This window comes from Oncorhynchus keta, chromosome 22, assembly GCF_023373465.1.
Source record: "Oncorhynchus keta strain PuntledgeMale-10-30-2019 chromosome 22, Oket_V2, whole genome shotgun sequence".
NCBI classification, from domain to species: domain Eukaryota; kingdom Metazoa; phylum Chordata; class Actinopteri; order Salmoniformes; family Salmonidae; genus Oncorhynchus; species Oncorhynchus keta.
In genome coordinates this window covers 38563323-38591062 of record NC_068442.1, presented here as the reverse complement: position 1 = coordinate 38591062, position 27740 = coordinate 38563323, and the positions used below count along the sequence as shown (strand labels likewise).

General features: G+C 41.4%; 1 protein-coding gene across 5 annotated transcripts; it reads left to right on the top strand.

Moving 5' to 3' along the window:
* On the top strand, positions 1-27740 carry LOC118401439 (dipeptidyl peptidase 9-like). 5 transcript variants are annotated; one of them, XR_004829262.2, is made up of 21 exons: positions 1-337; positions 4017-4107; positions 4306-4544; positions 4914-5026; positions 5487-5660; positions 7357-7528; positions 15383-15493; positions 16221-16349; positions 19517-19578; positions 19760-19860; positions 21670-21847; positions 22175-22334; positions 22772-22851; positions 23046-23198; positions 23334-23469; positions 24704-24849; positions 24998-25144; positions 25476-25628; positions 26008-26101; positions 26452-26563; positions 26894-26931. XR_004829262.2 is itself a non-coding variant. In XM_035798944.2 (21 exons), exons 3-21 carry the CDS (start codon positions 4322-4324, stop codon positions 26984-26986), a joined length of 2586 nt encoding a protein of 861 aa, XP_035654837.1. In that variant the 5' UTR covers positions 3-337; positions 4017-4107; positions 4314-4321; the 3' UTR covers positions 26987-27740. The 5 variants fall into 5 exon arrangements, 4 of the variants coding, with proteins under 4 accessions (XP_035654837.1, XP_035654836.1, XP_035654833.1 ...); XM_035798944.2 differs by having other exon boundaries at positions 3-337; positions 4314-4544; positions 25959-26101; positions 26894-27740; XM_035798943.2 differs by having other exon boundaries at positions 3-337; positions 7360-7528; positions 25959-26101; positions 26894-27740.

Genomic DNA, 27740 nt, shown 5'->3' with positions numbered 1-27740 from the left:
TTACGGTCGTAACCTAAAGTTTTGTTTCTAAACAACCAACCCACCAACGCAATATCAGCTGGGTCTGGCCTACTTAGTCAATTGACTTTGATTGAACCAGAAGACGAAAACGCAGCCTGTGTTCCTCTTCCGTCTCTGATATTAGCATTGGTTGATGCTGCAATATGTATGATTTCCGGTTGAAGGGTCGCTTTCGTTAAGGCTTCCCAAATTCGTTTCCGTGATTGTTTTGTCTGATGAGCTACAGGCCATGGACGCAGTTATAACTGGTTAACATCTAATCGCACCATTACAGCAGACGTTAGAAACGTGTGAGAGAAAATCTAGGGCTGAACCTGTAAGTACCAAACCTGATGTTATTTCCGTAAACCGACATTTCTTGTTCCGTTTCTAACCGTTAGCTTGCTAGCCGCTGAGGCTAACTCGCTAGCCAGCACAGCCCCCTGCTGTCAACACAGCAGTGTAGCTAGTAAAGCTCCGACAATTGCTTACATTTATCCTGAAATGAATTACTGAAAACGGGTCCTTTAAAACATTTTTTTTGCGTTACGTTTAGAGTTTGTTGGATTGCTAATGGCGTGACATATGACGATAAAACGTACTAGTTCACGTTATCTTGCTCGCTAGCCATAGAACCAACTAACGTTACCTAACTCCAATCGTCATTGTCAGTATCCGAGGATGAATCTCTTTAACTTTTACTAGCTAGTTAATAAAATAGTTTTTTTTATGGACCTGGACAGATTACAATCCACACTTGGGCATGTTTAATGTAAGTGAATGTATGGGCTGTGTTGATACTTCCCAATGCCACCAACCCCTAACATTAGGAGTTTTAAATAATACAAATAACAATGTAGAGTTGCTAGCTATGGACCGCCGGCTTTATCAGATTTGCAGCGGACAGTATTTTTCAGTGAAAACACGTTTCTGGCGGCCTTCTTCCGTTAAACACCGGTGTACGGGTACCCTCTGTAAATAGCCTCGCTATTATTTTACTGCTGCTCTTTAATTATTATTATAATATTTTAAAATTTGTCTTATTTTTTTTTCTTAACTGCATTGTTGTTTCGGGGCTTATAAGTAAGCATTTCACTGTAAGGTCTACCTACACTTGTTGTATTTGGCGCATGTGACAAACACATTTGGATTTGTTCGGAGCATGCTAATTAGCACCTCTGTTTTCCGTAAACACGCACAGTAAGTAACATGGATATATGGCCGTGTGGGAACACTAACCCTATAAATGTGTGTATTAATTGAACCTTTTTGTTTTTTGATAAGGTTCTTATGCTACCAAAACCGCACTGCAAGCGATGCTTGTTAATGTTCCGACCGAGCGTCGCAGCTCTTTAACAAAACTCCCCTTTATAGTAGATGCCTTCGTCCAATGACTCTTATGTGTAATGTAATGGAACTGAGTCATGATCAACGGCCAACCCAAAACTAGCCATGTACCACGGTAGGTGCTTTTAGCAACGCAGGGGTATTTACATACACTAGCGTTGCTTTCTATTGGATTGGGTTGCATAAAAACACTCCGTGGGAAGCCAAATGTTAAATGCAATGCTATTTCAACTTTGTCTGTTGGCAGGAAGGTTGGTCATTATGATTGGGGGATTTTGAGACAAAATATCTAAAGGATTTTGTTATTCAACAGACTTCCAAACATGAGTCTCTTGTAGACCCACTTCCTCTCTACTTACCTCATGTCAAAAACAAGTTATCCCTTTTTTGTCCACATATATGGCAGACATGCAGGACTTTTATTTTGACATGAGGTAAGCAGAGAGGAAGTGGGTCCCACATTTGGGAAGTCTAAGGGCCCTCGCCTCCTGTCTGTAGGCTGTTTCTTTGATTTTGTGTCGTCTGCCATTTTGGTGGTTGAGTTGAGACATGCTTGATCAAGTGAACATATAGTTCAGGAGAGGGCTGAGCATGCACCCTTGTGGGGCTCATGTGTTGAGGATCAACGGAGGTTGGCTACCTTCACCACCTGGAGTCGGCTCGTCAGGAAGTCGAGGACCCAATTGCACAGGGCGTGGTTCAGACCGGGCTTAGTGGTGAGCTTGGAGGTCACTATGGTGTTGAAAGCTGAGCTGTAGTTGAACAGCATTCTTACATAGGTATTCCTCTTGTCCAGATGGGATAGGGCAGTGTGCAGTGCAATGGCGATTGTGTCATCCATGGATTTGTTGGATTTGCTCATCTGCAATGTAGAGACCGGTGTGTCTGTTGGCCCTTGTGTCTGTGCTCTTGTAAAATACTGGTTGAGGGGTGGAGATGATGTAGTCAATTATTCCTTGCCCACGAACATTCGACCACCCATCAGAGATGATTGCAATACAGTCTGCTTTCTCTATGATTTGGTTGACCTTCACTTGAACTCTGAACTTAGCATCCAGCAAATGAGTAGATAAAGCATGTCTAGTTGGAGGGGCGTATGTTGGGCAAAGAACATTCAGAAATCTCTTCCAATACACATTGCTTGTGCGCATCAGAGGTGAACCAGTTGCATACACAGCTTGAGCAAGACATTCATCAGCATTTCTCTGTCTACATTCCTCCATTGAGTCAAAAACACTTCTGATTCCAGGAGGACCATGAGCTGTTGATATTGATAAGGTGTCTGATTCATAATTTTCACCTCGAATAGAAGTAGCGGGACTTTTGTCAGAGGTTGCTTCTTGTGAGCGCTGAGGGAACTTGATGCACTTGGCCAGATGATTCTGCATCTTTGTTGCATTCGTCAGATATGATTTGAAACAGTATTTGCAAATGTACACACATTTTCCTTCCACATTAGCTGCAGTGAAATGTCTCCACACATCAGATAGTGCCCGTGGCATTTTCCTGTAAAGATTGTAATTTTTTTGTTGCAAAAAAAATAACAAATACAATTCCATGTACAGATAAATAGTTAAGCAGTTAGATTAAACGACTCCTTTGTATGATAAATGTTTTAAAATGAATTAACACCCAGTTAGCATGCTCAGCTAGCAAAAACAAACTAGCAGAAATGGGTAACAACTTTAAAATTATTCAAACACACTTTGCTGCAGGCTACTATTTAGTAGTTAACAAAAAACATGTATGTCATAAAATATATTCAACCACCCAGTATTGTAATCAAAACTTACCAGAAAGCTGTCTTAGTCCTTGGCTAAGACAGTGTAGTAGTGTGGGCTGTGATTGAAGAATACACTGTGCAATTCCATTGAAGTAGTTTTTTTTATTGAACCTTTATTTAACCATCGTTTAAGAACACATTCTTATTTTCAATGATGGCCTGGGAGCAGTGGGTTAACTGCCTGTTCAGGAGCAGAACGACCTTGTCAGCTAACTTTTGTTTGTTTGTTGGTGAATTTAAGCAAGATTCCCAGGCTTAACTTCCCATGGAAAATTTCCGGGAACATTTCTGACCCTTTGCAACCCTACTTCCTTTTAATATTAATTGGATGGTTATGTTAATGTGCTGTAGGCTATGTGAATGACCTCATTTAGGCCTAAAAAATGAAGGCAGATCAACAAGCCTTACTAACCTCTGAATTGTAGAGTAATAGCCAAACATTCCTCACTCTGGTGATATATTAGTGTTGAGACATTAGAGGCATGTAGCATTCTCTAGCATTGTCCTGAGTCACACAGTTAGACCATCGCAGGAGAAAGGTTTTTCCCAAGTGAGCCGCTGAGCTGTGCCTCAATGAAGCAGGTCAAAGAACAATGGTGTGGAGATTTCTTCGGTATAGCAGTTTTTATGGAATTGTTATGTGAAGTCTTGTTCATCCGGGATGTTTATGGCAGATTCTGTGCTGTTTCTCTGGCTTGTCCTTGTACGATAATCCTCTTTCATGCAGGGAATTTTCAGTCTGGTCAGTCTCCTACGTATTCTAAAAAAAAAATCTTCAATATGTCATGGTAGGGTTTTAGCTTTTGTTTCACACTGTAATGTTCCTTAAGATGATGGGCATGTATTATAGTGACTGTATCAAAGAAATCCAATGTCTCTGTTTTAGGTTTCCAAATCTGGTTCAGGCTTGTTGGCCGGTTAATGCATAGAGTTAAGAGGGTGAAACTTGAAGACGAAACAGAAGGTAGTTGGAAAAGGTGCGTAACTAATCTTGCATTCTACAGTGCTCATTTGGTCAAATGTGTCTTAATGTGACATGTTGGACCATTTTAACCTATACAACTAGCTGGTCTGTCTGTTCTCATCGTTTACTTGTATTCAATACTCAGTTACATGTATGTACTTATATTCAGCTTTGTATCATGTTGTTGGTGACTTCTATTGTTATGGGTCAGTTATTCAGCTTTCAGAATGACTGCTGTAGATGAGCTCTCAGACAGCTCGGAGGTAGTGGAGATGGAGGATGTGCCCTCCCAGTTCTTTGTGGAGAAGCACTCGTGGGACGGCCTGCGGAACATCATCCATAGTAGCCGCAAGTACACGGGCATGGTCATCAACAAGGCCCCGCACGACTTCCAGTTTGTCCAGAGGCAGGACGAGTCAGGCCCATACTCCCATCGACTCTACTACCTTGGTGAGGTCACACCTCCACACCCTCACTGGAAATCCCATTATGGATTTTGAGGAGTCGTCATAATTCCTGTCAACAAACAGCACCGCAATGGTGACAGTACGGTGTATCATAATTAACTAATGTGAATAGGGGTGGGAAATGGAGGAATCTCATGTTTATATATATATTTGATCTCTTCACTTAATGTTAGAAGGTAGGCTATAGGGAACATTACAATGGGAAGAAACTCATTAGGAACAACCTCAGAACAACCAATATCAGTGACAATATCCTTGAACTTTGTGGTTACACAGACAAAAGATAAACAGACTTAGCGATGCAAATATATTCTTTAACTCAACCCGTTTCTTCCGCTCCATGTTAATTTAGGAATGCCCTATGGAAGTAGAGAGAACTCATTACTTTACTCAGAGATTCCCAAGAAGATTCGGAAAGAGGCCCTTCTGGTGTTGTCGTGGAAACAGATGCTAGATCACTTTCAGGTAATGAACCCTCAGCCCCTTCCGTTGGGCTCCCTTTTGCCACTTGTCGGATTTCTGGGAAATCTAAACATAAATGTTGTTCACCTCAAGAAGTTCGTCACACATTCACAAGGCAATTCTGCATGCATGTCCTCATCCACAGCACTGATGTGAACTATGTAGAGGAGGACATACACGGGTCAGCTCAGTTGGCACCTAATGGAATACTACTGTACTTCTGATCTTTGGGAGTGCCTGTGTTTGTCTATGCTCTGTTTATGACACAGCCATCAATACTATGCCCCCCCAAAAAACATATTATCATTAATTTCCCCTGTAAACACGAGTGGCAAAATTAAGGTACCACTATTGTTGCCCAGAAAACCGCACTTTGGTTAAAGCCAAAACACGCTGGTGTTCATGCTAAGCTAACACTGCATCGCTGTCTCACTGTCTGGTATGTATCTTCCCTAACCATCAGGCCACCCCTCATCATGGGGTGTACTCCCGGGAGGAGGAGCTGCTGAGGGAGAGAAAGCGTCTGGGGGTCTTTGGGATCACATCGTATGATTATCACGCCGAGAGCGGCCTTTTCCTGTTCCAGGCCAGCAACAGCCTGTTCTACTGTCGGGACGGAGGCCATAATGGCTTCATTGTGAGTATTATTTACACGACACAGCTCATACCTTCCTGTTAAAGTTAGGATCATACTGTTGTTAACACAATACAGTTATCTTTGCATCTTGGTTATTTAGGTGGTCATGAAAGCAAAGTCCTTCAAATATATGTACGGTAGTCCGAACTTGTACATTGTGAAAATGAAAAAGTGTGCAAAGTGCTCTGTGCGTTTTTAAAGGAAAGAATTGTTCAAAGTGCTCTGTACAGTCGTGGCCAAAAGTTTTGAGAATGACACAAATATTAATTTTCATAAAGTCTGCTGCCTCAGTTTGTATGATGGCAATTTGCATATACTCTAGAATGTTATGAAGAATGATCAGATGAATTGCAATATCCCTCTTTGCCATGCAAATGAACTGAATCCCCCAAAAACATTTCCACTGCATTTCAACCCTGCCACAAAAGGACCAGCTGTCATCATGTCAGTGACTCTCTCGTTAACACAGGTGTGAGTGTTGACAAGGACAATGCTGGAGATCACTCTGTCATCCTGATTGAGTTCAAATAACAGACTGGATACTTCAAAAGGAGGGTGGTGCTTGGAATCATTGTTCTTCCTCTGTCAAACATGGTTACCTGCAAAGAAACACGTGCCGTCATCATTGCTTTGCACAAAAAGGACTTCACAGGCAAGGATATTGCTGCCAGTAAGATTGCATCGAAATCAACCATTTATCTGATCATCAATAACTTCAAGGAGAGCGGTTCAATTGTTATTCAGCTGCAGGATCGGGGCACCACCAGAACAGAGCTTGCTCAGGAATGGCAGCAGGAAGGTGTGAGTGCATCTGCACGCACAGTGAGGCGAAGTCTTTTGGAGGATGGCCTGGTGTCAAGAAGGGCAGCAAAGAAGCCACTTCTCTCCAGGACAACATCAGGGACAGACTGATATTCTGCAAACGGTACAGGGATTGGACTGCTGAGGACTGGGGTAAAGTCATTTTCTCTGACGAATCCCCTTTCTGAATGTTTGGGGCATCTGGAAAAAAGCTTGTCCGGAGAAGACAAGGTGAGCGCTTCAATCAGTCCTGTGTCATGCCAACAGTGAAGCATCCTGTGACCATTCATGTGTGCGGTTGCTTCTCAGCCAAGGGAGTCCATGACCAGGAAACTCCCCAGACCTTAATCCCATTGAGAACGTGTGGTCAATCCTCAAGAGGCGGGTGGACAAACAAACAACCCACAAATTCTGACAAACTCCAAGCATTGATTATGCAAGAATGAGTTTCCATCAGTCAGGATGTGGCCGAGAAGTTAATTGACAGCATGCCAGGGCAGATTGCAGAGGTCTTGAAAAAGAAGGGTCAACACTGCAACTATTGACTCTTTGCATCAACTTCATGTAATTGTCAATACAAGCATTTCATAAGTGCCAAAGGCTTTTAATTATACCTCAGTATTCCATAGTAACATCTGACAAAAATATCTAAATACACTGAAGTAACTAACTTTGGAAATTAATATTTGTGTCATTCTCAAAACTTTTGGCCACGACTGTACATTGCTAAAGTGAAGTATACAAAGTGCCTTATACACTTGTAAAATAAAGAAGTGTACCAAGTGGTCACCTACAAGTGTTTGTGATAGAGAAGACTTTGACATGTAGGCACTCTGGTAACCAACCTGTCTGTTGCATGGTAACTTCTATACCTGAAAGTCTGTGTGATGTTTAGCAGGTGTCCCCCATGAAGCCTGTAGAGATTAAGACCCAATGCTCAGGCACTCGAATGGACCCCAAGATCTCCCCAGGCGACCCCACCTTCATGGCCTTCATCAATAGCAACGACCTGTGGGTGGCCAGCATCGAGACTGGGGAGGAGAGGAGACTCACCTACTGCCATAAAGGTTGGCACAAATGATGTATAGCAATGGTCACCAACCTTTACTGAATCAAGATCACTTTCTGAGTCAAAATTCAAGCCGAGATCTACCTCTCAGATAAAAAAACAACTTAAGTTTTTGCAACATTAACCATATAAAAACAGTTCTATAGCAATGAGGTTTGTGCAGTAGGCTATAGGCCCAATACAATATTCAACATTTTAGATATATGATCACACGTAATGGATCATTTGTTGTATTACTTGTGAAGCACAATTTTTTTACTGGACTGAAGGCCTGCATCTGATGGTCAGTGTGAGGGTAGTGATGGGCGTTCTGAGTCTTTTCGGTGAACTGGCTCATTTGGCTCCATTCACGTAAAAGAGACTGCTTATTTGGCTCCCAAACTGCTCTTTCTTCAAAATGCTTAAAAAACAACCTAGAACCATGAACAAATGTACTATCTGCAATGTAAAGCCCAAAAGGTAGGAGACCATTATGTCAGATTGTGAAATGCGTGTTCAAGTACATTTTTACCTGGACAAATCGTTAGATGGCCTGCCAAAAAATAGGTTGTTTTTTTAACGAGAAAAAAGGGCTAATATTCACTGTTTGCAAAAAAGACTGTTCAATGCATGGCTGAGCACGTATAGCGTAGAGTAGGCCTAGGCTATATCAGATAGCCTACCTACCTTTCTTTGGACAGAATTTATTTTTTGGCTTTTTAAACACATTTCCTGTAATTCTACTACACTTTACATGACTAGAGGCATTGGCAGAATCTTTTTTAGTACAACAAATTACCAATAGCCTACTTTACTGACAAACATATCAATAAAAATGATGTCCATATAAATAGGCCTACAAGAAGGGGAGACACAAACAGAATATAACGTCCATCTAAACGGGAGGAGGAAATTGTTTTTGGACAAACTTTGCACTGACCCAACAATGATAAAGAGTGAATATGCGTAGTGCACCCTCACCAATTAATTTGAGAATTTGGATAACTCAGACAGATTTAGTATTTTCATTGCTTTCTCATTACATCATTTACCATTTGCTTTCCAAACTATGTTTTCCTGTGATTGTATTTTAAAATATTGCGATATGCCTGGCTGAGCCTCTACTTTTCACTGACAGTCGCAACACAACAATCATCTGCCCATATTGTGCATGCTGCCTTCTGACTGTAGGCAGTGCGATGTAAGAGTCTAATGATCCTCTGTGGCCAAATCATGCTTTAGTAGCCTATTTTGAATGATTTTATTTCTGTATAATAGACAGGAGTAGGCTAATCATGAGCTATATAATTTGGGCAAATTTAATTCAATTTATTTAGAGAGCTTAGCTTCCCCTAGCTTGATGAATGAGCCCCTTATTCATGGGATTATATACGTGTGTCTTCTCGAAATAAATTGAGCCTAGGCTACAATATAACAAAGTAAGCATAACATTTTATATGTTTGTTTCATAATTATCACAGTTAAAATCGGAGAGCAACATTAAAGTCCACAAAGCATATTATTACAGTTGCATAACCTAGGCTACACAGCATGGTCACAATATTGATTCAGGAGGACCATGGACAGATACCATCCAGACAGCCTACGCAAAGAAAACAAGAGAGCGGCCTCTGCCATTTCAGCACTACCAGCTGCCTGGACAGCCTCTCCAGCGGACGAGCGTTAGGCCTTATGCTGTTACAAAAAGTGTCATCATGGCTTATCTTAATGGTTTTGTTCCTAATTTTCCAAGCAGTGAAATCTGCAACTATGTCCTTGAAATCAAGTGCTCTGAGTACATAATTCCCAAGAGCCATAAGATTAAAATGTTTGTCTTTTCCTGTCCCATTGTTGATTAGTCTGTTTTTGACGAGCAAGCTTTGAAAAGCACCACTGGTCTGATGCATAGGTAACGGGTAAAGTCAAGAATATTCGCAAGGCAATGTAAACATTGTGAAAGACTGCTTGTAGATTGCTCTTTTAGAACACGTGAAGCAATTTCCCCCCCTACTTTTAATACATTCTTTAAACTGGACAATTTCATCTGGAAAATCATGTTGCAAGTCAGATTGCTATTTACTTTGAAGGTTGTAGGTCTTATGTTGAAAGTGAAGGTATATTGTTAAATCCAAAGCAGTTGTTTAGCTCTTTGTATGACTCATACCTCCTATCCAACTCATCAATAAGTGTGTCAATCACAACGGTGAACACAAACAGCAAATTTCTGCTAAACTGTCATTGATTAACGACAGTCAGGCTCTGCCTCTTACGACTCATCAGCGTGTTTTTGTCATCTGTCATATGGGGCGGCAGCGTAGCCTAGTGATTAGAGCGTTTGACTAGTAACCGGAAGTTTGCGAGTTCAAACCCCCGAGCTGAAAAGGTACAAATCTGTCGTTCTGCCTCTGAACAGGCAGTTAACCCACTGTTCCCAGGCCGTCATTGAAAATAAGAATGTGTTCTTAACTGACTTGCCTGGTTAAATAAAGGTAAAATAAAAAATAAATAAAATCTTCTCAGTTGTTAGGTCTGTAAAGCGTTAGAATGCTTGGTCCTTTCCTTTTGCCTCAAAGCTATCAAACTGATCTCGGAGCACAGCCACAATCTCTAAAGGAGGCCACCAAACGAACACCCTTAGACAGGTCCAGTTGGACTACCTTAAGTGCAGTGCTTGTATTCTGAAAACGTTGGAGTATTGTTTCACAAGTTAAAGAGAAAGCTATTTCAAGTTTATCCATTTGGGTGTAGAGTGGTAGAGCCATGTTAGATTTTCATCCTCAGATAATTCTAGAAGAGACTGACTAACATTGGCATAATTGAGGCATAATGCTTTTGTTGATTGTGCATGGGCAGGCCACCTCATACCGGAAAAGGATTTTAGGGTTTCAATTAGCCTGTTTTTATTTGGTTCTAAACCTGATATAGCAGTCTGCCACGCCAGGTAGATTTGGAGCAAAAGTTAAATATTGACTGCACATGGCCTCCCAAGTGGTGCAGCGGTCTAGGCTTGAGGCGTCACTACAGCCCAGGGTTCGATCCCAGGCTGTGTCATAGCCGGCTGTGACTGGGAGACCCATGAGGCGGCGCACAATTGGCCCAGCCATCGTCTGGCTTAGTGGAGGGTTTGGCCGGCTGGGATTTCCTTGTCCCATCGCGCTGTAGCGACTCCTTGTGGCGTGCTGACTTCGGTCACCAGCAAGACAGTGTTTCCTCCGACACATTGGTGCGGCTGGTTTCCGGGTCAAGAAGCAGTTCGGCTTGGCAGCGTTGTTTCAGAGGACACATGGCTCTCGACCTTCGCCTCACCCGAGTCCGTAGGGTAGTTGCAGCGATGGGACAAGACTGTAACTACCGATTTGAATATCACAAAAAAGGGGTAAAAGTAATAAAATAAGAATATATATTTGACTGCACAAACGTTAAACACTAATCTGTCTCAAGGCAGCAGTTCACAGGATTTACCCCAACCAAATGCAGAGTACTGTTGAAGTCGAAAGTTTACATACACTTAGGTTGAAGTCATTAACTCGTTAACAAACGATAGTTTTAGCAAGTCTGTTAGGACATCTACTTTGTGCATGACAAGTCATTTTTGCAACAATTGTATACAGAGAATATTTCTCATAAATCACTATCACAATTCCTGTGGGTCAGAAATTTAAATACACTGAGTTGACCGTGCCTTTAAACAGCTTGAAAATTTCCAGAAAATGTCATGGCTTTAGAATCTTCTGATAGGCTAATTGATGTTATTTGAGTCAATTGGAGGTGTAGATGTATTTCAAGGCATACCTTCAAACTCGGTGCCTCTTTACTTGACATCATGGGAAAATCAAAAGAAATCAGCCAAGACCTCAGGAAAAATAATTGTAGACCTGCACAAGTCTGGTTCATCCTTGGGAGCAATTTCCAAACGCCTGAAGGTACCACGTTCATCTGTACAAACAATAGTACGCAGGTATAAACACTATGGGACCATGCAGCCGTCATACCACTCAGGAAGGAGAAGTATTCTGTCTCCGGGAGATGCAGGAGGGACTGGTGCACTTCACAAAATAGATGGCATCACGAGGAAGAAAAATTATGTGCATATATATTGAAGCAAAATCTCAAGACATCAGTCAGGCAGGAAGTTAAAACTTGGTCGCAAATGGGTCTTCCAAATGGACAATGACCCCAAGCATACTTCCAAAGTTGTGGCAAAATGGCTTAAGAACAACAAATTTGAGGTTTTGGAGTGGCCATCACAAGGCCCTGACCTCAAGCCTATAGAACATTTGTGGGCAGAACTGAAAAAGAATGCTTGACCAAGGAGGCCTACAAACCTGACTGTTACACCAGCTCTGTCAGGAGGAGTGGGACAGAATTCCAATTTATTTTGGGAAGCTTGTGGAAGGCTACCCAAAACATTTGACCCAAGTTAAACAATTTGAAGGCAATGCTACCAAATATTAATTGAGTGTATGTTAACTTCTGACCCACTGGGAATGTTATGAAAGAAATAAAAGCTGAAATAAATCACTCTACTATTATTCTCACATTTCACATTCTTAAAATAAAGTGGTGATCCTAACTGACCTAAGACAGGGAATTTTTACTAGCATTAAAAGATTTCAGGAATTGTAAAAAAAAAAAAAACAGAGTTTAAATGTATTTCGCTAAGTTGAATGGTAACTTCCGACTTCAACTGCATGTGCAGCATGGGTTGATCTCTCCTGTGCTTAATTGCAGGTGTTTGGTTGCCCTTTGTGTTGTGCAGAAGAAAAAAAAAGTCAGTTTGGGTATTTTCTGGTTTAAGTTCTTGGTCCTGCTGCTTTTTTTCTGTATTTTATATTCTGGGCCCCACACAGGCCATCATTTTCAGTAGGCAGGCTAGCTAGCAAGATCTTTGTAACCGAGTACATGTCATTCCATATTTGCGAACAGCTTTCTGATTGGCATATGAAAGACACATGACTCACACAATTGACCAGTTGCATTTATTTATTTTGCAGTAATGTTTTTTTTTTATGATTCAGTTATCCATTCAAGACAGAGCCTCCCAGTTACCCACGTGGGCCCACTACCTCCTCTCCCATGGTGGTTGCAGTAAAAAAAAAATATATATATATATGTATATGTTTTACTTATTTTGTTTTGCTGCCTCTTGGGCCCAGCGGCTTCAGCCCCGGTAAGCCACTACGTTAATTCGGCCCTGCTCACAGTATCAACTTTGCTTTACTTTTAGTTTTTTTTTTTTTTTTGTCTTTGGCTCGAGGAAACTGTGCCGGCGCGATGATACGAGCTATCTGATTGGCCAACAGTAGGCATATATACTATCAACAGCGCGAAACGAATAAATAAAATAAATAGGAACGCAAGGCTTCATCGCTGTTTTCTTTACAGAAATGTTTGGTGATTGACTAGGGGCGCGTTCGTAAATTCGCTCTGGCTATTTACGCCGATTTCAGAGCACTCTCGTCTGAGTGCACAAGAGCGCAGAATAACGGATTAATTTACGAATTTACGAACGCTCAGCACCCGTTAAATGACCGGTGTCAGTAAACGTTGGCAAAAAACGTATTTAAATTGTTGCCAGCAGCACAGTTAGTCACCAACGCTCTGGATAACACGATAACAGCCTAACCAGCTCTGCTAGGGTGTGAAAAATGGTGTTAGTGTTTAAATACTGGAGAGTCGAGACCAAATCACGGGCGCTGGACAGAGTGAATTTCAGTTGTAACATAAGGCAGTTTATTGAGTCAAAAGATATCTTGTCCCGCAGTTTAACATGCACGGATCTAGTTCATATAACTCGGTAAGGAGTCAGGTGAAAAAGAGGCTTAACAGCAGATTTTATACATGGAATATGTAGGTGGAGTCTTGTCGTGTTGGTCTTCTGAATGGTCCCGAAGGGCTGGAGGCGGACCTGCTCTAGCCAGAGCAGGAGCCTCATTGGTGCACAGCAGAGTCTTGTTCTGAGCACCCGACCAGTAGAGGGGGGTGAGTTGTGTGTTTATACAAGGAGATATTTGTGTCAGGGGTTCGTGAGGTAGAAAACTGAGAGGGGCAGTTTTTATGGCTGGGTGTATGTGTTCGTGCGATGGAATGTCTTTGTTTCCTGGGGTTGTGAGACAACAGAGCTGAGTGGGTAGTTTTAGGGGGGTAGTTTTATTGCTGGATGTGTGAGCTGGTTCCTGTTTTAGCAGGGGTACGTGAAATGACTTGAGTCAGGCGGATTAGCTTAGCGCTGTATAATATATGAGCTATGTGTATGAATATTTATATAACAATGGTCAGAGTGAGGTGTTCTCATTTGTGTCTGGAAGTAGCTCGCCAACGTTAGCCCGTTAGCTTGGGTGCTTGACTGCCATTGTGGGGTCAGAACGCTCGGATCAACTCTACTCTTCGGCCAGAGCCTCCAAGTGTGCGCTCTGAACACTCCCAGAGCGGAGCGCTCTGAATTTACGGACGCACACTCTGGCACTCCAGAGTGAATTTACGAGGAATGGCTTGGAGATCGACTGGTTTGTGACCACAGTATACCGGTCCGCCATATTGGCACTCCCCAGAAGAAGCAGTACTCCTTAGGAATGAATGGGATTCTACAGTATTTCAATTAACTGTTTCAAGAACAAAATGACATGTATATTTGTTGTCGTGGGGCCAGTAACATTAGAACTTTCAAAAATTAGGAGGATAGACTTTCCTACAGCCATGAAGGTTGGCATGCTACTAAACAAGCAAACTATTTTGAGACTGATGCTTGACAGCTTTCAGAGTTGTGGTATTTCTCAATTGAATAGATTTCTGTTGAATGCATGCTCTTCAATGTATCAGAAATGGGGTGCTCTTTTGGGGTAATACCAAAGATGCATACAGGCCTGAATTTCATTTGCATGACATTTTCATCACTAGGCAGGTAGCCTAGTGGTTAGAGCGTTGGACTAGTAACTGAAAAGTTGCAAGGTCAAATCCCCGAGCTGACAAGGTAAAAATCTGTTGTTCTGTTCCTGAACAAGGCAGTTAACCCACTGTTCCTAGGCCGTCATTGAAAATAAGAATTTGTTCTTAACTAACTTGCCTAGTTAAATAAAGGTAAAAAAAAAATATATTTTTAATTTGATTTCACCTTTATTTAACCAGGTAGGCTAGTTGAGAACATGTTCCCATTTGCAACTGCGACCTGGCCAAGATAAAGCATAGCAATTCGACACATACAACAACACAGAGTTACGCATGGAATAAACAAAACATACAGTCAATAATACAGTAGAACAAAAGAAAACAAAAAGTCTATATACAGTGAGTGCAAATGAGGTAAGTTAAGGAAGTAAATAGGCCATGGTGGTGAAGTAATTACAATATAGCAATTAAACACTGGAATGGTAGATTGGCAGAAGATGAATGTGCAGGTGGAGATACTGGGGTGCAAAGGAGCAAAATAAATAAATACCAGTATGGGGATGAGGTAGGTAGATAGATGGGCTGTTTACAGATGGGCTATGTACAGCTGCAGTGGTCTGTAAGCTGCTCTGACAGCTGTTGCTAAAAGCTAGTGAGGGAGATGTGAGTCTCCAGCTTCAGAGATGTTTTGCAATTAGTTCCAGTCATGGGCAGCAGAGAACTGGAAGGAAAGAAGACCAAAGGAGGAATTGGCTTTGGGGGTGACCAGTGAGATATATCTGCTGGGGAGCGCGTGCTACGATATATATGATGTGCAAATATACTAGCAAGAGTTTTCTTCAAAATAGTATCTTGTAGTGTTGATGTCCTTTTATTAACAACCTTAATTTAAAAGATTAAAATAATAACAAAATTGGTCATCTTTTAACGTAAAATGGAAAGCAGAGAGCATTCTCCTGACAGTGCATCCTTCTCTACCTTTTCTTAGGGATGAATAATGTGAAGGAGGACCCCAAGTCTGCAGGCATTGCCACCTTTGTAATCCAGGAGGAGTTTGACCGCTTCACGGGCTACTGGTGGTCGCCAGCTGCTCCTGAAGGTTAGTCTCTTCTGGATGGTTTTTGTGATGCTTGTCCTTATTTCTCTTTATCTTAGCAATAAAATGCATTTTGATTTTCATTACTACTGTAAGTTTAATAATTTAAAAAAGCTTAGTTAAATCTTACTGGATTGTTGAAGACATGAAACCAGGTTAGGCTACTACAACACAAAGCACATAGTGGTGGAAAAAGTACCCAGTTGTCATACATGGGTAGAAGTAAAGATGCCTTAATGGAAAATGACTAAAGTAAAAGTTAGTCACCCAGTAAAATACTACTTGAGTAAAAGTATTTGTTGTTAAATATAGTTAACTATCAAAAATAAATGGTATTGGTAAAACATACTTAAGTATCAAAAGTACAAAACATTTCAAATGTCTTGTATTAAACAAATAGCTAGGGGCACATTCCAAAACTCAGACATAATTTACAAATGAAGCATGTGTTTAGTGAGTCCGCCAGATCAGAAGCAGTAGTGATGACCAGGGATGTTCTCTTTTTAAGCGTGTGAAATAGACCATTTTCCTGTTTTGCTAAGCATTCAAAATGTTACGAGTACTTTTGGGTGTCAGGGAATATGTAAGGAGTAAGAAGTACATTATTTTCTCTAGGAATGTAGTGAAGTAAAAGTTGCAAAAATATAAATAGTAAAATACAGATACCCCAAAACTTTAGCACATACTTGCTTTTGAATAAAATGGTCAACTCAATAAGTTTCTCTTTCAGACCCAGATGGGGGGAAGACCCTCCAGTTACTCTATGAGGAGGTGGATGAGTCAGAGGTGGAGTTAATTCACGTTCCCTCCCCAGCCCTGGAGGAGCGCAAGGCTGATGTTTACAGATACCCCCGCACAGGTCCGCTCTCACCCTCATCCCCACCCCAAATCGCCTTTTTTAAGTAATAGTAGTTCTGATTCATAACTTTTTATTGAACTGTATTGGCTACCATCTACATTTTCATGTGACTATTGTGGCTAGGCAGAGTTGGATTTTATACTTCAATATACAGTACCAGTCAAGAGTTTGCAAACACCTACTCTTTCAATGTTTTTTCTTGATTTGTATTATTTCCTACATTGTACAATAATAGCAAAGACATTAACTATGAAATAACATATGGAATCATGTAGTAAGCTAAAAAGTGTGAAACCCTTTGCCTTGATGACAGCCTTGCACACTCTTGGTATTCTCTTACCCAGCTTCACATGGAATGCTTTTCCAACAGTCTTGAAGGAGTTCCCATATATGCTAAGCTAGGGCTGGGCGATATGGCCAAAATATTATATCGTGGTATTTTTTTGTTTTTGAAAAGTAAAAGTTCTACATGATCCTAGGGTGGTAGCACATACATTCTAAGTGAGTCTTTCTCCATTCTGATTGTTTTATACTGTTCAATTCAACTTCAACCAAAACAAATTTCAGCACTTTTATAATTTCTGCATTTCCTGCACTCAATTGCAGTGGTGGAAAAAGTACCCAATTGTCATACTTGAGTAAAAGTAAAGGTACCTTAATAGAAAATGACACAAGTAAAAGTGAGTCACCCAGTAAAATACTACTTGAGTAAAAGTATTTGGTTTGAAATATACTTAAGTATCAAAACTACATGTACTTGATAAAATGTACTTAATTAAAAATCATTTAAAATTCCTTATATTAAGCAAACCAGATGGCACCATTTTCTTGTTTTTTTATATTTACAGATAGCCAGGGGCATACCAACACTCAGACATAATTTACAAACAAAGCATTTGTGTTTAGTGAGTCCTCCAGATCAGAGGCAGTAGATGACCAGGGATGTTCTCTTGACAAGTGCGTGAATTGGACCATTTTCCTGTCCTGCTAAGCATTCAAAATGTAACGAGTACTTTTAGATGTCAGGGAAAATGTATGGAGTAAAAAGTACAGTATATTCTTTAGGGATGTAGTGAAGTACAACTTGTCAAAAATAGTAAAGTACAGATACCAAAAAAAATGATTTAAGTAGTACTTGAAAGTATTTTTACTTAAGTACTTTACACCACTGCTCAATTGACAATTTCACACTGCCACACTGTAGGGCTGCACGATATGGGCAAATAATCTAGGACTTATTTTTTACCAATTGCGATTTGACTTGAGAAAGAAGTAGAGCAAAACTGTTGGAATCATGGAAATAGAATGTCTATTCTAATTCTATAGTTAGACTATAATAGTGTGCACTTTGAATAGTGTTTGAGATGATGGCAAATTAAAATGCCAGGGAGGTGTTATTGGGACAGGGTAGGAACCAAAGTGTTTATAAGTGTTTCCTAGGGCATCCTACAAGCTTTAAATACATTGCATGTTTTCTCTTAGCTACTTCAAGTAGCTAACATATTCCTGCTTTGCATATTCCTCTTTGATTTGGAAGATACTGTTGCACAAACAACATGCTGATTTAGGTCTACACCATCACTGGTATTATCAGGCCGTATTAGCTAGCTACATTTGCTCTTACTCAGTACATCTCACTAGCTAGCTATTAGTATTAGCGGCTAACATTTAATATCTCACAAGATTCAGGGCAACTTGCTAAGTGAAGACAAACTAGCTGTTTGTTGATGTAAGAAACACAAACTAATAGTGTCGTTATAGAATGCTAGTGGATTTATATTAAGCTGCAAAGTGAAACCGGCATTCTTGTCATCATCAGCATTGTTGTATGTGCTGCATTGACCATGCAGACTGAGCGCAAGTGTGTCGTGGTTGAGGAACATCAAATGCGCACCTTGAGTGAAAGGGGGTGGGTGTGGCTAAGTCTGTGGAAAGTGGCACTGAGAGAAAGAGCAGAGATGACCCAAGTAGCTAAGTAAACTATACAAATTGATATTACACATGGCGTATCACATTTAACAAACCAAATCACTGCAGAAAGCTGTGGTAGCCATGTTGGTTAAGTGTGCCATGAATTCTAAATAAATCATGACCTGTCACCTGCAAAGTATCATCACACCACCACCTCCATGCTTCACGGTGGGAACCACGCATGCAGAGATCATCCGTTCACCTACTCTGCGTCTCGCAAAGACAAGACGGTTGGACCTAAATTCTCAAATTTGGACTCATCAGAGCAAAGGACAGATTTCCACCGGTCTAATGTCCATTACTTGTGTTTCTTGGCCCAAGAAAGTCTCTTATTTTTGGTGTCCTTTAGCAGTAGTTTCTTTGCAGCAATTCAACCATGAAAGCCTAATTCACGCAGTCTCCTCTGAACAGTTGATGTTGAGATGGGTCTGTTACTTGAACTCTGAAGCATTTATTTGGGCTGCAATTTCTGTGGCTGGTAACTCTCATGAACTTCTCCTCTGCAGCAGAGGTAACTCTGGGGTCTTCCATTCCTGTGTCGGTCCTCATGAGAGCCAGTTTAATCATAGCGCTTGATGGTTTTTGCGACTGCACTTGAAGACACTTTCAAAGTTATTGAAATTTTATGTATTGACTGACCTTCATGTCTTAAAGTAATGATGGACTGTCGCTTCTCTTTGCTTATTTGAGCTGTTCTTGATGTAATATGAACTTGGTCTTTTACCAAATAGGGATATCTTCTGTATACCCACCCCTACCTTGTCACAACACAACTGATTGGCTCAAATGCATTAAGAAGGAAAAAAATTCCACAAATTAACTTTGAGCTAGGCACACCTGTTAATTGAAATGCATTCCAGGTGACTACCTCATGAAGCTGGCTGAGAGAATGCCTTGACAGCTTTGCACACTCTTGGCAAAGGGTGGCTACTTTGAAAAATCTCAAATATATTTTTTATTTGTTTGAATTTTTTTGGTTACTACATGATTCCATATGTGTTATTTCATAGTGTTGATGTCTTCACTATTATTCTAGAATGTAGAAAAGAGTAAAAATACATCAAAACCCTTAAATGAGTAGGTGTTTCTGGTACTGTACATTTGAGTAACTTGAGCTATTTGACAGGAGTGCCAGACAAGACGTGATATCTAAGACTGGTAACTTGTATTGCTCTCTTCTCCATGTTTCTTTTCAGGGAGTAAGAATCCTCAAATTACTTTCAAACTGGTAGAAATCAGAACCGACCACCTTGGCAGAGTAAGAACAGCTTAAAAAGTTCTCATGGTTTTGAACTGTATTGGTCTGTCTTCGTATTCTGCATGTCATCTTGTATATGTTGCCTTCTGTTCCCTTTTTGTGGTCTTTTATGTGTTCCATATGTTTCTGTATGTCATTCAATGCCTTTCTGCCTATTCTTATGAGTCCTTGTTATCATTAGATTGTAAGCACCCAGGACAAGGAGTTGGTCCTGCCTTTTACCACCCTGTTCCCTGGGGTTGAGTACATCGCCCGCGCCGGCTGGACAAAAGACGGCAAATAGTGAGTTCAAAAGACTGGAACAAACACAACTAAGCGAAGCTATCTGTGCCATGGAGCGGATTATATCTGTGATGTAAAGGTGTACTTGTTCCTGTCATTGAGTAAAGTCCTTGTAAATATGAACCTCACCAAGCCTTGTGGTTTCATCTCAGATATTTTTTTATTTAGCCTTAAGTTTATTATCTCAATACTTTGTTATATACCCTTTGTTGGCAATGACAGAGGTCGAATGTTTTCTGTAAGTCTTCACAAGGTTTTCACACACTGTTGCTGGTATTTTGGCCCATTTCTCCATGCAGATCTCCTCTAGAGCAGTGATGTTTTGTGGCTGTTGCTGGGCAACACGGAATTTCAAATCAAATCAAATGTATTTATATAGCCCTTCGTACATAAGTTGATATCTCAAAGTGCTGTATAGAAACGTGTCAACTCCCTCCAACGATTTTCTATGGGGTTGAGATCTGGAGACTGGCTAGGCCACCCCAGGTCCTTGAAATGCTTCTTACGAAGCCACTCCTTCGTTGCCCGGGCGGTGTGTTTGGATCATTGTCATTTTGAAAGACCCAGCCACGTTTCATCTTCAATGGCCTTGCTGATGGAAGGAGGTTTTCACTCAAAATCTCACGATACATGGCCCCATTCATTCTTTCCTTTACACGGATCAGTCGTCCTGGTCCCTTTGCAGAAAAACAGCCCCAAAGCATGATGTTTCCACCCCCATGCTTCACAGTAGGAATGGTGTTCTTTGAATGCAACTCAGCATTCTTTGTCCTCCAAACACGACGAGTTGAGTTTTTACCAAGAAGTTATATATTGGTTTCATCTGACTATATGACATAATCCCAATCTTCTTCTGGATCATGCAAATGCTCTCTAGCAAACTTCAGACGGGCCTGGACATGTACTGGCTTAAGCAGGGGGACACGTCTGGCACTGTAGGATTTGAGTCCCTGGCGGCGTAGTGTGTTACTGATGGTAGGCTTTGTTACTTTGGTCCCAGCTCTCTGCAGGTCATTCACTAGGTCCACCCGTGTGGTTCTGGGATTTTTGCTCACTGTTCTTGTGACCATTTTGACCCCGCGGGGTGAGATCTTGCGTGGAGCCCCAGATCGAGGGAGATTATCAGTGGTCTTGTATGTCTTCCATTTCCTAATAATTGCTCCCACAGTTGATTTCTTCAAACCAAGATGCTTACCTATTGCAGATTCAGTCTTCCCAGCCTGGTGCAGGTCTACAATTTTGTTTCTGGTGTCTTTTGACAGCTCTTTGGTCTTGGCCATAGTGGAGTTTGGAGTGTGACTGTTTGAGGTTGTGGACAGGCGTATTTTATACTGATAATAGGTTCAAACAGGTGCCATTAATACACGTAACGAGTCGAGGACAGAGGAGCCTCTTAAAGAAGTTACAGGTCTGTGAGAGCCAGAAATCTTGCTTGTTTGTAGGTGACCAAATACTTATTTTTCCACCATAATTTGCAAATAAATACATTAAAAATCCTACGTGATTTCCTGGATTTTTTTTTCTCATTTTGTCTGTCATAGTTGAAGTGTACCTATGATGAAAATTACAGGCCTCTCTCACCTTTTTAAGTGGGAGAACATGCACAATTGGTGGCTGACTAAATACTTTTTTGCCCCACTGTATACTGTAACAAATTATTTTTCATTTAATTAAAATAGTATATATACCCTTTCAATTTCAAGGCTGTCTTTCTCTACGTCAACTAGGAAATATGGAATTCATGAGGCTATTTAGCAACGTTAGCCAGCTAATTATTTGACCCTGACAACCTACTGCTCCTCTGTGCAGTGCATGGGCGGTACTGCTGGACAGGAGCCAACAGAGGCTCCAGTTGGTCCTGCTGCCCCCGGCCCTGTTCATCCCTGTAACCCAGGACCAGGCCCAACGAGAGGAGAGTGTGGGGGCTGTGCCAGAGTTGGTTCACCCTTTCATCATCTACGAGGAGATCACCGACATCTGGATCAACGTGAGTTAAAATAAGTCTGGCTTTGGCTCTAAGGCCTAGATTTTGACTTGAGATCTAAGCATGGAACTCAATATGTAATAGAAATCATCCTAAACTGCTTGCAGTGCCCTGATTTGCACAAAGTTGTAGTTACATGCCTTTGGTTGATATTGTTGTTACTTGTACTGTAGTTTTTATTGGTTAATTTGTAGTCACATGAATGTTAAGTTAAAATTATCTTCTAATTATACATTTTGAAATTAAAAGATTTAGTCTTAACCTTTTGAAACCAGAAAATGCTGTTTCTTCTTGGACTCATGTTATGGCAAGGCCTTTTCTTTGTTTCAGGTCCATGACATATTTTATCCTTTCATTCAAACAAACGATGATGAGATCACCTTCCTCTGGGCGAACGAGTCCAAAACTGGCTTCTGCCATTTGTACAAAGTCACCACGCTGTTACAACAGGGCTGCTACCAGTGGACCAGAGACTACATGCAGACAGAGGGTAGCAGAATACATTGTTTATACTCTGATTTATGGGTTAATGGTGAAGATGTGAATAGAGGTGCACCTTCCCAAATCTATTTCTGATAATATTTTGGGAGGTCAACTCCATAGGAGGCTGCTGAGGGGAGGATGGCTGATGATAATGAATAGAATGTGTATCAGATGATAATGAATGGAATGGGTATCAGATGATAATGAATGGAATGGGTATCAGATGATAATGAATGGAATGGGTATCAGATGATAATGAATGGAATGGGTATCAGATGATAATGAATGGAATGGGTATGAAATGCATGGACAACACGTGTTTTGTTTGTTTGATACGATTCCATTTATTTTGTTCCAGCCATTACTATGAGCACATCCTCTGCAGTTAAGGTGCCTCCAGCCACCTGTGGTCAACTCATTTAGTCTACTGGTTGTTCCTTTCAGAGGACTTTAAATGCCCGATCAAGGAAGAGGTGACGTTAACCAGTGGAGAGTGGGAGGTGTTGGCCAGACATGGCTCCAAGGTAAGCCCTAGACACACACCTCTTATCTAAAATGACTGCCTAAAGGGTTTTAGCATTTTAAGGTGGCGAGCATGGAAATCACCCCATTTCTTTTTGCCACAGCCCTTTGTCACCGCTCATCAGCTATCGCAGTAGAAAGGTGATGTGCATAAGCAAAACATCCCAGTCATTGTCCTCCCTCCCTACCAACTCAGATCTGGGTGAACGAGGCTACCCAGCTGGTGTACTTCCAAGGCACGCGGGACACGCCCCTGGAGCATCACCTATACACTGTGAGCTACGACTCCCCGGGGGATATGGTCAGGCTGACCAAGCCAGGCTTCTCTCACAGCTGCTCTGTAAGCCAGGTAGGTACATTACCTTAGCGACAAGCTTTGTCATCTTATTTTTTCCTTGAAATTAAGCTTGGAGGTTTTGGCATTTTAGCTTTTTGAAGATTTAGTTGACCGCACCTGTTATGTTTCTGCTCTATCTTTCTGTAGAATTTTGACATGTTTGTCAGCCATTACAGTAATGTCAGCACACCTCCCTGCGTCCACATCTACAAGCTGATGGGCCCAGAGAGTGACCCACTGCACAAGGAGCCTGAATTCTGGGCTAGCATGATGGAGGCCACAGGTAAGTAAGAAAGGTGGGAATTGCCAGGGACCTCACGGTACGATATTATAACGATACTTGGGTGCCGATACGATATGTATTGCGGTTCTCACGATTCTATATGTATTGCGATTCAATGCTGCAATTTTATTGCGATTTTAGTGCTGCAAACATATTGCTTACTATATGTCTGCCTCAGAGAGATGAGAGAGCATGAGAAAATTATTTTGGTCAATTATGGAAATTAAAGTGCTGAAAACATGTTGGCTCACTATTTTAAAAATATGGAGTACAAGCTATAGGATGAAAAATACCAGAGTTTTTTGGCGTATGTGTGTGTGTATACATACAGACATGCATACACACACACACACACACACACACACACACACACACACACCGCACACAGTCTACCAGTCCAAAGTTTGGACACCTACTCATTCAAGGCATTTTCTTTATTTTTACTATTTTCTACATTGTAGAATAATAGTGAGGACATCAACTATGGAATCATGTAGTAACCAAAAAAGTGCTAAACAAATCTAAATATATTTTATATTTTGAGATTCTTCAAAGTAGCCAACCTTTGCCTTGACAGCTTTGCACACTCTTGGCTCTCTCTCAACCAGCTTTGAGGTAGTCACCTGGAATGCTTGTTAAGTTTATTTGTTTGAGCCAACCAGTAGTGTTGGTAACAGAAGACTCCCCTATTTGGTAATAGACCCAAGTCCATATTATGGCAAGAACAGCTCAAATAATCAAAGAGAAACGACAGTCTTTCATTAAGACGTGAAGGTCAGTCAATCTGGAAAATTTCAAGAACTTTGAAAGTTCAAGTTTGAAAGGTCAAGGGGTCTGAATATTTTCTGTGTGTGAAAGTATTGATTTTATAATATCGTCCAAAATAATATTGTAATATCTAAGTATCCCCCTCATCACTAGGGTCAATGCATTGAAATCTTCTGTTGGCTTTTCACCTCTGACTACAAAACATGAATGTATCAATGAACTGTGTTACCATAAGCACGCTGTCGGCATCACACTTAACTCACATGTTGAGACTACAGAATGGCCCTGCAAATTCAATGTTGCTTATTTATAGTTGAATGAGTCACTTTCCCAAGGGAAGTCACATCAATAGAATCTGCCCTTGCAATAATAACTCCCCCAATGGAATGAACAGCTATAGTATCTACAGTTGACCTTGATAGTGATATGCATTTGACTTCATATTGGTGTTAATGTTATTTCTCAGGGCGCCCAGGAGATTACATCCCACCAGAGATCTTTACTTTCCCAGGGAATTCAGGGTTCCACCTCTACGGCATGTTGTACAAACCACACAACTTGTTACCTGGCAGGAAGCACCCTACAATCGTCTTTGTGTATGGAGGCCCCCAGGTTTGTTCAATAAAAATATTTGAATTCTGTAATATAGTCTTGTTTGTGACAGTTTGGATTTCAAGGCTAGTTGTATAAAAAAAAATTAATGTTAAAGGTTTTATCTCGCATGTTGTTAATGTTGAGGGGGGGGGGTTGTTTGCTCCAGGTGCAGTTAGTAAATAACACATACAAAGGAGTGAAGTACCTGAGACTAAATACGCTAGCGTCACTAGGCTACGCCGTCGTGGTCATTGACGGGAGAGGCTCCTGTCAGAGAGGCCTCAAGTTCGAGGGGGCTCTGAAAAACAAAATGGTAAACAGTAACACGACTTCACATCTCTACTAACCATACACCAGTGTTGTAGGTGTCCGTCTTTCACCTAGGTTCAGCAGCATTTATTTTTTTTGCAGTGCACCACTGCTAAATTAATATAGGGAAACACTGAGGTATTGAATTTTTATTTATTTTTGCATTGCCAGTTTGTGATCGATCTGTATTACCAGAGTTGTGTTCAGTTAGGCACAATGGCATTCTTATTGGACCAGCCCAGGTAGTGAAATGGGGATGTACTATGTTTAAAAAGTGTTCTTCTGTTTGCCTTCATGCCAGTTGTGACATTCCTTTCCCCGTCTGTGGTTCTCAGGGCCAGGTGGAGATCGAGGACCAGGTGGAGGGGCTGCAGTACGTGGCTGAAAACTACACGTTTGTGGACCTGAGTCGCGTGGCCATCCACGGCTGGTCTTACGGAGGCTTCCTCTCCCTCATGGGCCTCGTCCACAGGCCCAACGTCTTCAAGGTGAGAGGAAAGTTCGAAGTTGCCGCTGAAGAACTTTAGGGGATTATTCTTTGGACTATGTCACAACACATGCATTCTGTGTGAGAAATTAATTGTGACGACAGGCTGTGTAGTTCTATGGCTTTGAACCATGAAGGGGTAGTAATGTGGCCCAGCCCTGGTTTAAATCAACAAGCTCAAAATATTGACTCTAAAACTGAATTTAACACTCCACAATCTTGACTGGTTGTACTGTACATATGGTTACTGTTCACTCAATCAGTTAAAATTAAGTAATTTTAGCATTCATTTAAAAGCCTGGTTGATTTGAGGTGTCCTTGTATGGTCCAGGTGGCCATAGCGGGTGCCCCTGTGACTGTGTGGATGGCCTATGACACAGGTTATACGGAGCGCTACATGGACCTACCTGAGAACAACCAGCAGGGATACGAAGCCGGTTCTGTCGCCTTGCACGTAGACAAGCTGCCCAGCGAGTGAGTCATCACCGTTCATTACCGTTTACTGTCAACCTCAGGGTGCTTCACAGGCAGTACGTAAAGGCAGCAGTAAAGAGACTCCAAAGTGCAGCTGTCCTACAATACTGTTCATCACTTGTTTTTGATATGGTCCTGATGGGACAGACTTGCTTGGAATGTATGTCTCAAATAGCCTGATCCCAGCTGTTTGTGCTGTATAGGCACCGCTTATGACAATGACCATAGGAGTTGGCTATACATAACGAACAGATCTGGGACCAGAATAAGTTCTGATGCGAGGGGAAATTAACATTTGTTTTTTTAAAACTTTTCTAGGGATAATCTTTATATTTTGTTTTCCTACCCAGGCCTAACCGGTTACTTATATTACATGGATTCCTTGACGAGAATGTGCACTTTTTCCACACCAACTTCCTGGTGTCTCAACTGATCCGTGCGGGGAAGCCGTATCAGCTACAGGTAGGAGGGCAGTGGGTTTAGTTGTGTACATGTGCCCCATCTTACACAGACCGACAACACCGTGTTCATTCAACTTCATTGTATAAAATGGCGCACGATGATGAGAATTGAATATGTGGAGTGGAACCTTTTCCCAGGCTTTAGCTGACACGTTGTTGAAAACAAACAAATGCATTCGCTACAAAGAAGAAAAGTGTGGGACTCATTTATTTTTCAAGGCCTCTTTTCAGAACACGTTAAAATAAACATTTTATAAATGAGGAAGACAGGTGCTTCCTTTCCGGGGGCTTTCTCTTTCCTCCATCTGTTCCTTTGTCTCCATCTCTTCAGATCTACCCCAATGAGAGACACAGCATCCGCTGCCCAGAGTCTGGAGAGCACTATGAGATTATGCTGCTGCACTTCCTCCAGCAGTACCTCTGAAGGCTGCAGTTGAATGAACAGAACCACTGCACCCCCCCTTGCCCAATGTTACCGTGCCCCTTCACATATACCACAGGAGGCTGGTGAGTGGAGGACTGGTCATAATAGCTGGAATGGAATGGTATCAAACATGTCTGATGTATTTTTAACCATTCAATTTATCCCGTTCCATCCATTACTATGAGCTGGTCCTCCCCAATTAAGGTGCCACCTGTTATAAACACACTGTGCCCCATCTGCGATTTGCATCCGATCCCTCACACCACTCTTAAAAACCAAGATTTTTTACAACAGCCTGGAGAAGCCCTCCCATGCTACCAACCCCTTCCCACGCCGAGAGCAGAGGGTTGTCACCTGTCAGTTTTTAACTGGACAATGACTGCAAAGAAGGAGAGAAGTAGAAAATATAGAGCAAACATGAGCATTTTGAGAAAAAGAGCTTGTTAGCATCATGGAGTGATTTTCTGTTTTTATTTGGGATATTTGTGCCACACCCTGTTAGCAAGGGCGACCAGTATGAAAATATATGGACTACTTTTGATCGCCCTGGATAAGAGCGTCTGCAAATGACTAAAATGTAAATTATTTTTTTTGTTCATACTTTGGACTGTGCTGTTGTAAGTCATGGTGGATTACAGTGTTGTGTGGTGAGCCAAATGGTGTGGCCGCTGAGGACGGAAACCACACACTACCTGCAACTGGTATTTTAAGTGTGTATTAAAATAAAGTATTTTTAGGAATTCTTCTTTTATAA